The sequence below is a fragment of the Amphibalanus amphitrite genome, unplaced genomic scaffold, assembly GCF_019059575.1.
Source record: "Amphibalanus amphitrite isolate SeventyFive unplaced genomic scaffold, NRLGWU_Aamphi_draft 000485F_arrow, whole genome shotgun sequence".
NCBI lineage: Eukaryota > Metazoa > Arthropoda > Thecostraca > Balanomorpha > Balanidae > Amphibalanus > Amphibalanus amphitrite.
The window spans coordinates 458,695-475,032 of record NW_024881979.1 but is presented as its reverse complement, the minus strand read 5'-3'; the positions used below and the strand labels follow the sequence as shown (position 1 = coordinate 475,032).

The window sequence follows — 16,338 nt, the reverse complement described above, 5'->3', positions numbered from 1 at the left end:
TGTCAGTTTTGAGCAAAGATGATGCATTCATGCAGTGTTAGGTCAAGTCACGTCAGGTCAGGTCAGTTCGTAGGCGTCTTGCCGGCTATCCATGGTGTCAACCACAACTGAATGCCTCGTAACATGTTTCATAGGCACCAAAAACTGTACCCGTTAAGCTCAAATTAGTGCTTTAAATTCGAAAAGAGCTACAAAAGCTACCCTAACGAATCGTAAAACTTGAAAAAAAAGTTATCGAAGTTATCGAAAGTCACTTCAAGCTAATGACCTTGACCGGAACTTTAAACCGCGCCCTGGTGGGTGGGGGTATTTTTTGCCCCCCCCCCCCTCTAGACTTCTCGAGCTATCTCCTGAACCGCTGCGCCGATCGTCACCAAACTTTCAGTACCCTTCTGGGCATCAATTTTACACATTGTGACCAGAAATTTTTCCAAAGATTATGAGAGGTTGGCTGAAAATGACGTCAGAGTGACGTCATGTTCTGCCGTTTTCGACAAAAAAAAAAGGTTTCGCGGGAAGAGCTGTCAGGCCTATAGCTTTGAAGATACAGAAAAACGCTTAGGACATAAGAGGTGTAGAATTACCGCATAAGGGCTATAAAACTGCTATCTCGGAGTTTTGAAATTTATTGATTTTGACCCCCAAAAATAAAAAAGTAGGTTTTTGGAAATAATAGTAAAAAAAAATCCAAGAAGGTTTTTTTTTAATTTCGAAAAAAAAACGAAATATATGTGATAGTCTTTACCGACTTCTATTCACATACCAAATTTTAAATGGATATCTTTTTATGGCCAAGTTATAGCGAAAAAAACTGTTCAAAATTAATGACGTCAAATTTTCCAAACTCAATTTTTTAGCAATTTTAGACAACGAAGCGCAATACAAAGACCACCATTAGACTCGCCGTGACGAGTTGCATCGAATCAATACCCATTTTATGCAAAACTATGAGCTTTGAAATTTGACCTTTTATAACCTGACATTGACCTGACCTCCACCAGGAAGTGACCTAAACCGTTCCTGATGGTCTTATAACTAACACCATTGAGTTTAAAATAAAAATTGGCCATGAAACATGCATCACATAGCCCTAGTAAAATTGGGTTCATGTGCTGACCCTTGGTGACCTGACCTGTGACCTGACCTGGTATTATCAGTGACCTCTGATAGCAACATTTGTACATACTAGGCAACAGACGCGCTATCACGGATTTTCGATAAAATGCGTTTTACTCGATGTTATAGCGCATTCCCTAGACGACCCGTGACCGGCAAAACATTTTATCTTTGACCTGATCTGTGACGTCATCGGTGACCCCGAGGTCTATGAAATTGGATTTCTTTCCACAAATTTGCCGATGCTTTCGAACACCTTTTTTAATTTTGCGGATCCGTCCAGTAGTTTCGGAGATACGAGGGGGGCAAAAAATAGCCCCCTTCCCACCAGGTCGCGTTATAAACAGACCCCACGGCGCGGGTTAAGTGACATTGAAACCCTTAACCCTCCACAATGCAAGGGACAAGCATCATTTCAAGTGTTGATACGTTTCTTGTCACAAAAATTCTGGCAATTCTAAGGATATCAAATATGCGCCGACATGCGCCAAACGGCAGTTTCGGCCTGACATGGCCTTATGAAGAGTATGGAAAGTAACGTGTTGCTCATTTTTAAAGGAATTGAAAAAAAAATTAAACCAATATGCATTCGGGCATGGCTCTTCCTCAGTGGCCGAACAAGATAACAAGGCCACAAGAGAACAAGAGAAACTCTATTGTTCAATTATTATATTGTACCTACCGCTGAGGAAGCGCCATGCCCGAATATACCTACCTATTTGTTTAAATTTTAGTTGCAGCCACCAGTTTTCCGGGCCTAGTGAATGTCGCCAGCACATAAAAGGAAAACCTGCAACATAACAATGTTACCAAAAAGGAAAACCATTGGATTAATATGTAGGTAGTGCAAACCAGATATCAATAGGGAGTGAACAAGTTTATTTCTTGAAGCGCCACATTTTGAGAACACAGCATAACACAGACTAATTTTCCTCCAGTGGACCTGTAACTCTCATTGTAGGAACCCTTTCGCCGTCGGCCGTTTCGCCTCTAATTGTGCTAGAGCGTCTCGGTACTTACAAACGAGTGTGTGTGCTGTTACGAGACGCAGCGACTTACAACAGAGTTAACCCGCGCCCCGTGGGGGGGGGGGGGGGGGCGAAACGGCCCCCTGTCGTTTTCCTATCTCCTAAACGACTGCATCTATTGTCACCAAACTTTCAGGACTCCTCCAGGCATCAATTTCGCACATTGTGACCAAAATCTTCCAGAGGCCATGATAGGCTGGCCGCAAATGACGTCAGAATGACGTCATGTTCTGCCATTTTTCGACCCCAAAAAAGGTTTCGCGGGAAGAGCTGTCAGGCCTACAGCTTTGAAGATAATGTAGGTAAATGTTATAAACATAAAAGGAGTAGAATTAACAGGGCTATAAAATTGTTCTCTCGGATTATTGAATTCTTTGGATTTTGACCCCACAAAATAAAAAAGGGATATAATAGCCAAAAACTCCTAAAAAATTTTTTCCGAATTTCGGAAAAACGGAATATATGTGATAGCCCCTTCCACTTTCTATCCACATACCTACTAAACTGGAGACTGATATCTCTTTTTTGGCCAAGTTATCGCGTTCAAAATTCATGATGTCAAATTTTCAAACTCATTTTTTTGGCAATTTTAGACCACGTAGCGCAAAATAACACCACCATTAGACTCCCCGTGACGAGTTGCATCGAATCGATACCCATTTTATGCAAAAATGTCAACTTTTAAAATTTGACACTTTTTCCTGACTTTGACCTGACCTTCACCAGAGCATAACCTAAACTGGCCCCAAGGGTTCCGGTTACCTGACCCATGTATCACACGACACTTTCGTATTGTGATCCTCAGTGACCTGACCTGGTATCAATGACCTCAAATAGCAGAATATGAGTTTGCGGACAATTCCCTCATCGATGATTTTCAATAACATGCCTTTTACTCGATTTTACAACACATTTTTTAATGCCTGTAAACGGTGAAAATTCTAACTTTGACCTGACCTATGACGTCATCAGTTGGACCGAGGTCAAAGAAATTTGGTCACAAGGTAGTTCCGTGGTAGGGCTATCCAACGCCGTTTGAAGTTTAAAAATCGGCCGGTAACTTTCCGAGATCTTTGGGGGGGGGGGGAAGGGGCCGAAACGCCCCCCCCCTACGGGTGGTAGGGTCTGCCGATAGCCCTACTGGGCGCGGGTTAAAGGTCTCAGGTCACCTTGTAGCCTCTGAGGTCAAGTCAAGTGCCCAAAGAAGGAGCTTGGTTTTCGGTGAATAGTTTGTCCCAAAATGGTCACAAAGTCGCTATTTTGGCACCGTCGTACGACGACTACGACGACCACATTTTGGCTATCTCAACTCAAAACTAATATTAGCCCGCGCCCTGATGAGGTCTGCCGAGCAGCGTGGTCTGATTGGGGGGGGGGTGCATTTTGCCCCCCCCCCCTAAGATCTCGAGAACCACGAAACATAGCGACAAGCGGTAAACGGCGTTGGATAGCCCCAACGGGGAACTACCTTGTGACCCTATTTCATTGACCTCGGTCGAACCGATGACGTCACTGGTCAGGTCAAAGGTAGAATTTTCACCGTTTGCAGGCATTTCAAGAAATGCGAACTGTAAAATCGAGTAAAATGCATGTCATTGAAAATCATCGATGGGGAATTGTCCATAAAACACATACCTATTTTGCTATTTGAGGTCACTGATACCAGGTCAGGTCACAGAAGTTAGGTCACTGAGGGTCAAAATATGAAAATATCATGTGATGCATGTTTTATGGTCAATTTTACATGACAAATGCGATTATGTGGGTCATGCAGCGGTTGGGGCCAGTTTAGGTTATGTTCTGGTGAAATTCAAGTCAAGGTCAGGTGAAATAAGATCAGATTTTAAAATTGATATTTTGCATACAATGGGTATCGATTCGATGCAGCTCGTCACGGGGAGTCTAATGGTGGTCTTTGTTTTGCGTTACGTGGTCTAGCATTGCTAAAAATTGAGTTCAAATATTTGAAATAATCAATTTTGAACAGTTTTTTTCGCTATAACTTGGCCAAAAAGGAAGTATCGATCTAAAATTTAGCATGCAGATAGAAGAGCGCAGGGACTTTCATATATATTTTGGTTTTTACGAAATTCGAGAAAATTTTTGGAAGTTTTTTTTAGATTTTCTACAAAAATCTTTTATTTTTATTTTTAGGGATCAAAATCCCAAACATTTGAAAATCCGAGGTAACATTTTTGTAGTGCTGTTTTTTCTTAACACGACTACATAAAGAACTTTGAAAATGCTTGATAACTGTAGATTTTGTGAGCGTTTCAAGATGTCATTTTTTTGTACATTTTTGCTCGAGCATGACCTCAGTTTGACCTCAATAACTCCTGACCTAAGGTGACCTGTGACTTAAAATTTTGTGTGAAGGTGTCAAATTGATGCCCGGGAAGGTACTTAGAATTTGGCGGCGCTGCACGTCGCCGATTTCTCGCTATTCAAGAAAAACCACAGGGGAGGGGCAAATTGCCCCCCCCCCCGTCAGGGCGCGGGTTAAGGTGGGATTGTCACTTTCACGTATTTAGAAGCTGTTGGTGAAAAACGGGAGAGGGCAGATTCTGACCCCCACCCATCAGCTGGGTGCAGATCAATTTTAATTGACCTGATTGTTTTGCAGATAGATAGAGGTAAACTAAAAAGGCATCCAGCTGTCGCGGTTCTGTACCTAGTTTCCCGATCAAAATCCCTCCAATCGTGGGCCATCCAGCACAGTAAGCCGACCAAATCATCTAATGAACAGCCTGCTAATGCGCCGCCGGTTTAGTGGGCCGCCGATTCCGGTGCCGGCGGCGATGATCGGAGCGGACCGTCCCGACGGTCGGCCCAACTCCCACGTGGAGACCGGGCCTCGTCACCGTTCAAAAGGAGGCGCACCTCGCTCAGTCAGCGTCAGTGTCGTCCGTCCCGGCGTGACCAGCGCATCTATCTGGTTACCAGCGGCGGCTGACCTGACCTGACCTGACCGGCGCCGTCTCACACCGCTGCACAGGTGAGCAATATCCGACGCTGCTAAATCATACATGCTCCAGACAAACTTCTGTACCTATCATGACACATCTATGCGATTGCAGTCTTGCAGACTTTATTGCCAATTCAGTGATAACATCTTATAATAAAAAATACAATTCTGAAATTGAACTAAAGGATACCTAACTAACATACTCATAAGTATACTTTGATATATGCTGATGTGCTAAGCAGCTTGACGTTTTTTACGTAACAGGCAAATAAAGGGTGAAAAGTCACATATCGAACCGTATACGGCTATGGGCAGTTAGTCACACTCGAAAATTGCGTATTTGGAACTTTTCATGATGGCTGCATAGCCGACTTAGTGAGCTAACCAATAGCAAAAACGTTGTTTAGCCGTACTGACAGGCGACAGCACATAAACACGAAAATTAGCTTAACCCTCACCGGCCGAGGGAGGGGGGAGCGGGCGCCGCCCCCATAGTTTTTTTTTTTTTCGCGATATCTCCGGACATGCCGGCGATAGAGAGCTGAACCTGGGCATACTTGACCTTTGATTCAAGCCGGATCTTTTGACACCAGCCGCATTTTAAGGTCAGGTCAGTTCACTGACCTATGACGTCATAAGTGAACCTCTGCACGGTCTTCAGATGTCGCAACTTCGCAACGCCCTCACTGCCAGAGGAGCTTTCACAGGGAAATGAAACTTGCAAGATCTAGTATTCATTAGAAGTCTCACAAGTTGTATATATCGGATTTTTCCTAAAGTTCATATGAGGTCAGGTCATTTTCGTGACCTCACTATTATAAGTCAATGGGGGAAAAATGAGAACTGCTATTCTGGAGCCGGGAACGATCTCCAACTATCTCAAGCACACAGAATCGTGATTTCATGCACTCCTTGCAAGGTTCGATGCGATATTTTTGCTCTGTTGACCACCTTGCGTGACGTCATTTACATATGACGTCATTAGGGTCATATTAGTTTTTCGTCAATAACTTCCGATCAAATTAATCTACCGAGTCGGGAAAGCCACCAATGGACTCAGGAAGACCTGCCGAATCGAATGATATGCGACATGATCTCCTTTGACCAATTTCGTGACCGGGGCGAGGGGGGACGCTGACCTGACCGTGACTCGAGGTCAACACCCTAAGTTGATCTCACCCCAAACAAAAAGTATATCATTTGACGCGCCTGAGCAAGGCAAACACGATGCTGCCGACATTGCGGCTCTGCGGCCGTTTTTTGCGAAGCTATTTGCCAAAAACAGAACCGTACCTTGGGGCACTTGACCTGACCTCAGAGGTCACTGGTTGTTCTAGGACATTAAAATCGGGTACAAATCTCTGCGTCTCGTAACGGCGCACACGCTCGTTTTTTTCCGCGACGCGCTAGCTCCAGCAGGGGCGAAACGGCGAGAGGGGTCGTACCCGCCCCCCCCCGCCCCCTCGGCCGGCGCGTATGTAGAAAACCAATAGGTCCGGCGAGGGTTAAGTGTTCCAAGTTGTTCCACTCCACGGCCTTGTTCAACTAGAATTTTGCACATCCGATCATTCACGGTTGTTCGTTTCTGCAATGGCTCAGATACGGATAAGTAAAAAGCCAATCACTACTGTAATTACTAGTTTTTCAACACTAAATTAGCCGGATGAGCAAAGATGTTATATATGTTGTCCAAACTCTTCTGGGTGCTGCTGGCAAATCAGACAAATCACGGGCGTAGGAACGTCATGAAAAGTGGGTGGGCCACCCTGTCAAGGGGCCTCCTTTTCCAGGGGGCCTCCAACTTTTGCCTCGTCCTGCTGGCTGCTTTCAAGTATGACCTCCAAATCTAGCTTCTGAGATCGGGCAGATGTACCCAGGGGCGTAACCGCTTAAAGGGACACTCCCACCTTAACATTAGTTTTGAGTTGAGATAGCCAAATTGGTGGCCATGGCCTGCAAATACCGGTTTGGGCACTCACAACATCGAAAAATGCTTTAATTCGAAGATATGGAATTTCAAACTTGCAGTTTTCGGATTCTAAGGGGCTAATGCATTGGAATGCCCCCTTAGAATTTGTGACGTCAGCGGAGATCTAACGATTTTTAAATCTTAGACTAAAACCATCGTTAACACGTGGTGGTATACGCTGCTTTGCGCGCAACGTCTGCCGCACTTTAAGGCTACCAAATTATTGCTTCCAAATAAAGTCGCTAGTAACAGGGGAGATCCCAAAAAGTAAACAAAAGTAAAAGCCTAATATCTTGAAAACCAGTGAATATTTTTCGGTGAAATTTGGTAGATATTCGTTTTCGCTCTTTCTGAACCAAGGGACATCACTTTCATGCCAATTCATTAACTTTTTTGAAGGTGGGAGGGTCCCTTTAAGCGAACAGTGCAGAAAGTCCGCACCATTTTTAAAACTTATTCCCCCTCCTATTTTTTTTTTTTTAGAATGTATTTGCCGCAAACGGCGCATGACCCCTGAAAACCCTTACACAAATGTCTTCCTCGTTTCCCAGGTGCCCCCATTAGCTCCATAGGCGCCCTCTTTGGCATGTATAAGCGCCCTATGTATAGTCATCAGAGACATCCCTATATGTCCCACAGTCGCCCTATTGTCGCATGCAATGTGCGCTTATCATAGGCGTCTCTCTTTTATGGACACTTGAAGGCACCTCTCTTTGCCATGCCGGCGCCCCTGTTTCTTATGAATGCACCCCCATGGCATTGGTCAATTGCAATTTGCAGACCTCTATTGCATGTGGACGCCCATATATGTAGGCCTCAGAGGCGCCCCTCTTTCGCAGTGAGGCGCCCCTATGGGCTTCATAGGCGCCCCTCTATTGCACGTAGGTGCCCTACTGTCTCAGAACCGCTCCCCTTTGGCATGGAGACGCCCATCTTTCGTACGGAGGAGCCGCTGTGGTTCTTAGAGACGGCATGGTGCTCCCAGACGCAGATGGGGCTCTCGGAGTCGACAGTGTGGGACCTTCAGTCGCTGATGGGTGCCCGCCAGATGTGGACCCTCGGAGACGCCGGTATGGGGCCCTCAGAGATGCCGGTATGGGCCCTCAGAGATGCCGGTATGTGGCCCTTAGAGACACCGGTGTGGAACCCTCAGATACTTCAGTGTGAAGCCATTACAATTGCTGGTGTGGAGCTATGAATGCGCTGGCTTAAATCCCTCAGAGGCCGGTACATGGACATAAGAGCTCAGTGAGAGCTTGTGTGGTGCCTTCAGTGGCCTTGTGGAGCCGTTAGACATCAACATGGTGCTCTCAGGAGCCGGTGAGTCCTCAGAGTCACCGGTGTGGGGCCTTCCGAGCTCCGAGATACTGGTCTGGGGCCCTTAGATGTGTCGGTGTGGGTCCTTCAGATGTACCTATAGAGCCTTGAGATGCACAGGTGTGGTGGCCCACAGAGGCGCCGGTGTGGGGCCCCCAGAGCCACCGATATAGGGCCCTAAGAGACACTAGTATGACCCTCAAAGGCGCCGCTGTGTGGCGCTCATAAACACTGGTGTGGAGCCATCACAGGCGGGTGGAGCCGTTAGAGGCCGGAAAGGGCCCTTAGATGCCTATAAGGAGCCTTCAGAAGCCGGCGTGGCACGTGGGGATAAGCGTGTCTACTTAGGAGCTTTTGAGGTGCTCTCATGAGCTCTGTGGGGCCCTACCGAGCCGAAATATGGCCACGGCCAGTTGCCGCCGCATGGCTCTTCGGACTATCATTCTCAGGGGCCTCATCTGCCTAGTTTGAGTAGAAGGGCCTCTCAGACCATCAGTCTCATGGGCCTCCTCTGGCTAGTTTAAATAGAAGGGCCTGTTAGACCATCAATCCTAGGGGCCTTCTCTGGTTAGTATAAATAGAAAAGCCTCTCAGACCATTAATCTCAGGGGGCTCCTGTGGACAGTATAAATAAAAGGGCCTCTCAGACCATCAGTCTCGGGGGGCCTCCCTAGAAAAGTGTAAATGTGGATAGAGGGCCCCCTCAGATTCATTAGGAGTGGACCTCTCTGACTATCAGTCTCAGGGGCCTCGTGTGGCCAGTATGAATATAAGAGCCTCTCAGACCATCGGTCTCAGGGGCCTCTTCTGACTAGTCTGGATAGAGGGCCCTCCCAGACCACCGGTTTCAGGGGCATCCAGTGGCCAGTTATATGAACAGAAGGGCCTCACAGCCATCAGCCTCGGGGGCCTCTTCTGACTGGTGTGAATATGAGGGCCTCTCATACCATCAGTCTCAGGGGCCTCCTCTGCTTAGTGTGAATATAAGGGCTTCCCAGGCCATCAGTCTCAGGGGACTCTTCTGACTGGTGCCGGATTGAGGGACCTCCCAGACCGAAAGTTTTGGGGGTCTCCTGTGGCCAGTATAAATAGAAGGGCCTCTCAGTCCATCAGTATCATGGGCCTCTTCTGCCTGGTGTGATTATAAGGGCCTCTCAGGTCATCAGTCTCAGGGGCCTCCTCTGACTACTGTGTAGATGGATAGGCCTCCCAGACCATCAGTCTCAGGGGCCTCTTATGACTATTGAGGATAGAGGGGCCTCCTCTGACTAGTGAGGGTAGGGGGCCTCGGCTAGACCGCCAGTGTCAGGGGCCTAAATTTATTCTGACTAGTGTGGATGGAGGGGTCTCCCAGACCACCAGTCTCAGACCTCTGACTAGTGTGGATAGAGGGGCCTCCCAGACCGCCAGTGTCAGGGGCCTCCCCAGACCAATGTGGATATTGGGGCCTCCTCAGATCCACTAGGGCCTTTCAGGCCATCAGTCTCAGGGGCTTCGACTGACAAGTATGAACAGAGGGCCTCCTTGGATCCATCACGGCCCCTTGGAGTCCGTGCGTGGGGATTCGTGGAACTTATTTTTACCGAGTTTGTTTATTCTGGAAGGTGACGACTAGTGATGTCAATTACAGAAAATCGGAATACCGATACCAAACCAAATACCAACCAAAACCATGGGGAAATACCGAAACCAAACCAACTTGGGAACATGAGAGAAATACCAACTTTTTACCGATTTCTTAGCCTCTTATGCATTAGTGAGGATTCATGATACCAACAAAATACCAAACACATTAGGATTGAAATACCAAATACTAAGTTGGTATCGGTTTGGTATCGGTATACCAAAAAGTTGGTATCCGATTGACATCTCTAGTGACGACGTCCTCTCAAATCGAGAAGAGGGGCCTCGAGTAAAAAGTGGGTGGGCCAAAACACATGGTTGGCCCCCCCACCTCGAAAAGTGGGTGGGCACTTGCCCACCTGGCCCCCCCTGTTCCTACGCCTATGAGACAAATGAAACAAAATCTGTAAAATCCGGCTAGCACACACCTGTCAAACAGTGTCCGGCATTTCATTCATCCGATGAAGATCCGACAGTCAACACATTGCCTTCCGTCGCGTTGGTCTTTCTAGCGCTTACCACACGGCCTCTAATTTGTAAAGTAATATTGAGAATGTCCATGGCGTGCATAGGGTTTATAGACATAGCGTGGATGCTGGGGCCTTTTGACTCGCGAGAGTTTTCCTCGACGTGCAGCTGTTCTGCTGGCCGGAACCGTATGGTTTTCCGAGTGTCGTTTTCTCCGGAAACCAAACACCGCAGACCGCCACACGGACGACGGACGATCGGACGCAACGGCCCCATGTCTACCCGCTTCCGGCCGATAAGCGCGAGCTGTGAGCGGTGGTCACACAATGTTTACAGCTGATCTGGATACCGGCCAGCCGGTTCCTGGAAACCGACTCAGGAGTCGTGGTCTACCTGAAATGGTTACACACCTATCACACGACGTAACAGACATTATCACGTCTCATCCCTATGGCCCAGATCGCAGATAGGCCGAGATATATGGGCATGGCACGATGAAACGAGAACTAAACACGTCATCTTCCTTCCTGTACGAAACAATGGACGCATGGACATGCATGCCGTGAATGCATCGCTCATAACATTTAGGGTTATCGCTGTATGTCAGTTTCTCTTGAAGGAAGTGTTAAAATAATTGAATGAAAGACCATTATTTATCGCAAGTTTCAGCTAACAGTCGCTGAACTGTGACTGTATTGTTCTTTTTTCTACTGTCTGTACAGATGCCTGGTCTTCCGTCGATTCTCCTGTTCGTCGTAGCGACGGTAGCCAGCGGCGAGAACAGCCTCGTTCGAACAGTGCCACAATCACGCGAATTGCTTCAACTGTCAGCGGATGAGCCGATACCATCTTCACTGCTGACCGAATACCAGCGCCTCTGGCGGCGGCCCGAGGAAGCTAGCCGACCGGCGGCGGCGCCTCAGGGCCTATTCAGCCCCTGGTGGGTAGGCCGGCCCGCCACACTCAGCAGCGAGAAACAAGCTCGGAGGTCGGGCGGCGGCGCCAGAGAAGCCAATTATCTCGCCACGCGTCCCAGGCGAACGGAACAGCAGGGCGAAATCGACTCGGAACACCAGGGTGCAACCGACTTCTTCGTGTTCGTCTGTGGATCAGAGCTGACTGACCTAATTGAAAACTCCTGTCACTTCCGTAGACGTCGAGACGGGCGCGCCGTCGCCAGCACCATACTCACGCGTTTGCGTCACGCTGGTATGTCTGAGTAATAAGTGTATTTCTTTTGATTACATTATGCTTTTACGTCATCATACGGCCCATTCGAATATCGCATTCGTTTCTGATCTAATAAGCGATCGCAATCTCATTCCTCTTTAACTTTTATATAACTATGGAGCAAATAGTGTACCGATTGGTATGCGTTTCGTTGATTGCATTTCGTCGATGATTTGCAGGCGAGAGGATAGTCGACGCCTGCTGCCGCAGAAGCTGCCGGCTTTCCGAGCTGCAGGCCTTCATCACATCGACCTGTGAAGTATCTCTGGATGACCTCCACCGACACGCAGCAAGGTTCAGGTAGGCGTGCGCCGTAAGCTGGGTGGGTATGACCACGGATAAAACGGACAATGCCGGTGGATAGAATATACAAAGGTGGATGGTAATCTGCATGCAGGAATAAGAACTATAGAATAGTGACACTTCAAGAGACTGCCGATTAATGCTTTTCTGGAGAATTGATAAGAAGTGAGGCGTTCAAATTTTATTTAGATATTGTTCATTCGCTTCTTCCAAAGAGCTTAGCCGTAGATCGTATTATTTTTTTGAAGATGGTGGAAGTATGTAGGCATCACAACGTTTCAATTTCTTTCAAATATTATTTTTCTATGCATATAAAAGTTCCTTTATAAGCTTAGAAAAAAGTACAAACTTTAACGGGGTTGATCCCCTGTAGAGTACCTACAATATTTTATTTCTGTCGGCCATTGGCCGTTCACACCAAGCGGTATGTTTCGCAGGATTTCGACTTCTAACGCTGAACAGCCAGAGGCGCCGGTCACAGAAAGGACGGTCGTAGTCACGGTGAGTTTAATAGTGGTTTGGTTTCTGTGGACTATGGCGTGCTGCCTGCGCACGGAAACGTTAAAATTATTATGTTGATAATTTAATTACAAGGACAACGTTAGCTGTAAAACGGTCATTTTGCCTACACACTTCCCTTTGACTCCACGACGTCGTCTTTGCAATCAACATTAACGAGCTATGCCTATATGTAAGTGCGTTTAACTTTTATGTGTTTTGTGACTCAGTCAACTTGCGATCATCTAATGCCAAAAAGAGAAACATGGCAGGAGTCTCTTTCTGACATCCCCTTTGTTCTTTTCGTCACAGGCTGGCACGCCCCCTGTACACCTGCCGGTATTTGAGGACCCCGGCCCTCTCATTGATGGATTCCAGAAGCGCGCCAGTTATCCCGACGCCCTGGCCTGGGAAAAGGACCGTGATATGACCAGCTTCTTGGTGGTCTGACTGACACTACGGTGCCCATAAGCCGCCGAACCTCAAGATGGTCCTTCCTTTTGTGTCCTTTATGTCTTTCATCGTGCATTCCTTAGGCGCATTAGTACGCTGAGCTGTGATTGCGTATAATTTCATACATACGCTGGTCTGTGATTATGCACGATGGAGGCGTAAATATTTTTGCAATACAGTAAAAACGAACTCCGCCTTTTTCCTGTTTGAAGATGACAGCACTCAGAAGACGTGACGATGGGCAGTTACGGAGCGTGCGGCATTTCTGGAAACCGAATAATGCCATGATGATGCTGTTAACACCGCTAAAAGTGGACCAACACTCCCTGGCAGAATAAAACGTAAACGAAGACGAAATAAACAAAAGGACAGGTGGGTGACTGAACTCTGAAAAGATAAAAAAAAGTTAGCCGATGTCGAAGCCAGCAGATGATGACAGCTTAGACCGGCCCGTGTAGGCCTACAATTAAGGGTATTCATACTGCGAGGCAAACTAGTAATTTGCCTGGCTTATAGCCGCTAAATTCGTGTGTTTTTTTGCAGCGTAGTTCACCACATTCTCCAATGTGCCCTTTTATTGTCGACCTATAAAATGCTGTTGGCACTTGACTGAATTGACAACCGTTCATTGAATGTGCTTTGTCCGTTTATAATCGGTACGTCTCTGAAGGGAATATTTTATTAAATGTTTGGTCTTGTAATTTATTTTGACGGTAGCATGTATTGTATGTGTTACAGTGCGTCTGCATTTAAGGGAATCAGTAGGAATACAATTCCAAAAGACAACACAAGAAGCCCCATACACCAAATGACTTACAACCCATAGGAATGCCCTACAAATTGTAACACAATGCAATTGCAGACATGCAAATTATGACTTGCGGCATCCATCAACAAAGCAGCGCTCGTCCGAAGTTAACCAGCTCCTCCTTCATTCTGTTCTCGTCTACCTGGTCCGGCTGTGCGCTGTAGAGCTGCAGCATCAGCTGCAGCATGCTCATGATGAACTCGTCACCACTATCAGTTGGCTGAGAGATCAGCGGCGAAGAGGTGCGGAGTGGGGTGTTGTGTCGCAGGAGGTACTGGTTGGCGAACGAGTACGGCATGCTCACCGAAGACGGGGCCACGAACGGAAAGTGGAGCGGCTGTGACGCGCGGCGCGTGTTCATCATCGGGATGAGCACCTGCAGCCAGCCACTGGGACTGCCGGCCGTCGCCGTGTGTCGCAGCGGGGCGGACGGCGCCGGCGGTGGCGGCGGCGGCGGCGGCGTGGGGTACAGGTCGGGGAACAGGCGCATCAGCAGGATGTTGATGTCGCGCTGAGCGCTGCTCGGCTCTCCGATTCCGGTCATCAGCGAGAGGAACGTGCTCAGACTGAACGGGTCCGGCTGAGTGCCGGAGTCGATCGGGACGTTACACCGCTCTCGCAGACGCTGTCGCTCCACCTCGAGCTCAGACTTCTTACCGATCAGATTGATGATGAGCGTGTCGTATCGATTGATCCTGCTTTCCAACTGATGCCGGAGATTGTTCAGCTCGTCGGTGTTGTCTGGGAAGCGCATCCTAGCAGTGATCACCTTTTTAGAAGCCTGGCACTCCTCGAGTTTACCGCGCATAACAATGTTCTCCTGAAATAGTGACGACAGAATAAAGAGAAGAATTTGTTGTGCTTCACGAGTCTGCTCCAGTAGGCCGTTTAGGTCGTTCTCGAACTTGTGGTAGGTTCTCTGCACCTTGCTGAGGTCTCGCTGCGCGGCGTTCATCGCCTCCTTGAGTGGCTGCAGATCCTGTATGATCACCCGCAGAGCCTCGCTGTACTTCTCGAACCCGATGCGGCGTATGATTTTACTCAGCACCTGGGACATCTGGTGGCGAGTCTCCCTCTGACCGCCGTGAGGCACGGAGCGTCGCCGGCGCCGCTTGTCGATCCTGTTAACCCAGTCGCCGCCGTTGGCCGACAGCAGCATGCTGATCCGCTGCGAGTCATCGGCCTCAGACGGCTCGGGGGAGGACTGAACGCTGCGAGGGAACATCTCCGAGTCGGGGTTCCCTCCTCTCAGTGTCGGCCGTCCCCCAGCATTCCTCTCTGCGGCGGCCACCGCCCTCAGGTCCGCCTCTGACATACTCGGCCTGGGAAAATCCTCAGCGGTAGACCGGAACAGGTCCGGGTTCAGCAGCCCCAGACCGAGCCCGCTGAGGAACGACAGGTCGGGCAGCTCGCCAGGCCGCCGGGTGCCGCTGCTGGCTGGCGTGCGGGACGCCAGGACGCTGCCGCCCGGCATCAGCCTGTCCAGCAGCATCTGCAGTGTCTGCGCCTGGCTGTCCCTGCCGGGAGTCAGCAGGTCGCCGAGGGACAGCTCGCTGGCGGGAGCAGCCACCCCCGGGTGGGTGTGGACGCACACAGTCGGCGCCGCGCTGACGCCGACAGAGGCCGGCGTCATCGCGCGCAGCGCCGCCAGCAGCGCCGGCAGTGGTAGGTACGACACCGGACTGGGCTCCAGACCGGGCACCTGTGCCGGGCTGGGTGCCGGAGCGTCTGGAGGCCCCTTCATCTGCGACAGCAGGGACGGCCAGCTGCGAGCCCTCAGCCGGCCGGTATCTATCATGTACTGGGGGCCCGGCGAGGTGCTGGGCCAGTACGGGGACGACCAGCTGCTGGCGCTGTACGTATCTGTGAAACGATTTTCGAACTATTCATCCAAATATCAAAAGGCAGGAAAATTAGCTGAAATTGATTAAAGTGCGACAAAAAATGCATTGAAATCATTCACGAAGGAAACCCAGTACCTATCCACTGCGAAGTACACCTACACGATATAAACGTTACCAGATTGTATAATGACTAACAAACATAAAATCAAAACATTTTATTCAAGCCTTATATTAAACGGACCCTCCCACTTTCAAAAAAGTTAATGAATTGGCTTAAAAGTGATATGTCGTGGTTCAGAAAGATAAAAATGAATATCTACTAAACTTCACCGAAAAATATTCACTGGTTTTTAAGATAATATATTTTTACTTTTGTTTACTTTTTGGGACCTTCGCTGTTCCTACGACGTCATTTGGAAGAAATAATTTGGCATCCTAAAAGTGCGGCAGAAGTTGCGCGCAAAGCAGCATATACCAACACGTTTTACCGACGGTGTCAGTAACTTTTAAAAATAGTTAGATCTGCGCTGACGTCACAAATTCTAAGGGGGCATTCAAATGCATTAGCCCCTTAGAAGCTGAAAACACAGGCTTGAAATTAAATATCTCCGAATTAAAGCAATTCTCGATGTTGTCAGTGTCCAAATCGATAAGTGCAAGCCAGGGACCCCTATTTGGCTACCACAACTCCAAACTAAGTTAAGGTGGGATGGTCA

General features: G+C 48.3%; 1 protein-coding gene across 1 annotated transcript; it reads left to right on the top strand.

Annotated features, from left to right (window-relative positions):
• The first annotated feature begins 4,963 nt into the window (after nucleotides 1-4,963).
• LOC122392414 lies at nucleotides 4,964-13,154 on the top strand. The gene is made up of 5 exons (XM_043387236.1): nucleotides 4,964-5,139; nucleotides 11,209-11,695; nucleotides 11,896-12,016; nucleotides 12,457-12,520; nucleotides 12,830-13,154. Exons 2-5 carry the CDS (start codon nucleotides 11,209-11,211, stop codon nucleotides 12,965-12,967), a joined length of 810 nt encoding a protein of 269 aa, XP_043243171.1. The 5' UTR covers nucleotides 4,964-5,139; the 3' UTR covers nucleotides 12,968-13,154.
• Nucleotides 13,155-16,338: the final 3,184 nt, after the last annotated feature.

Excerpts from the sequence above, each read along its gene's own strand:
- LOC122392414 (XM_043387236.1), top strand. The coding sequence starts at position 11,209 with ATGCCTGGTCTTCCGTCGATTCTCCTGTTCGTCGTAGCGACGGTAGCC. Across the intron at positions 11,696-11,895 it reads CACGCGTTTGCGTCACGCTG|GCGAGAGGATAGTCGACGCC; the intron begins GTATGTCTGAGT and ends GATGATTTGCAG. Across the intron at positions 12,521-12,829 it reads AAAGGACGGTCGTAGTCACG|GCTGGCACGCCCCCTGTACA; the intron begins GTGAGTTTAATA and ends TTTTCGTCACAG.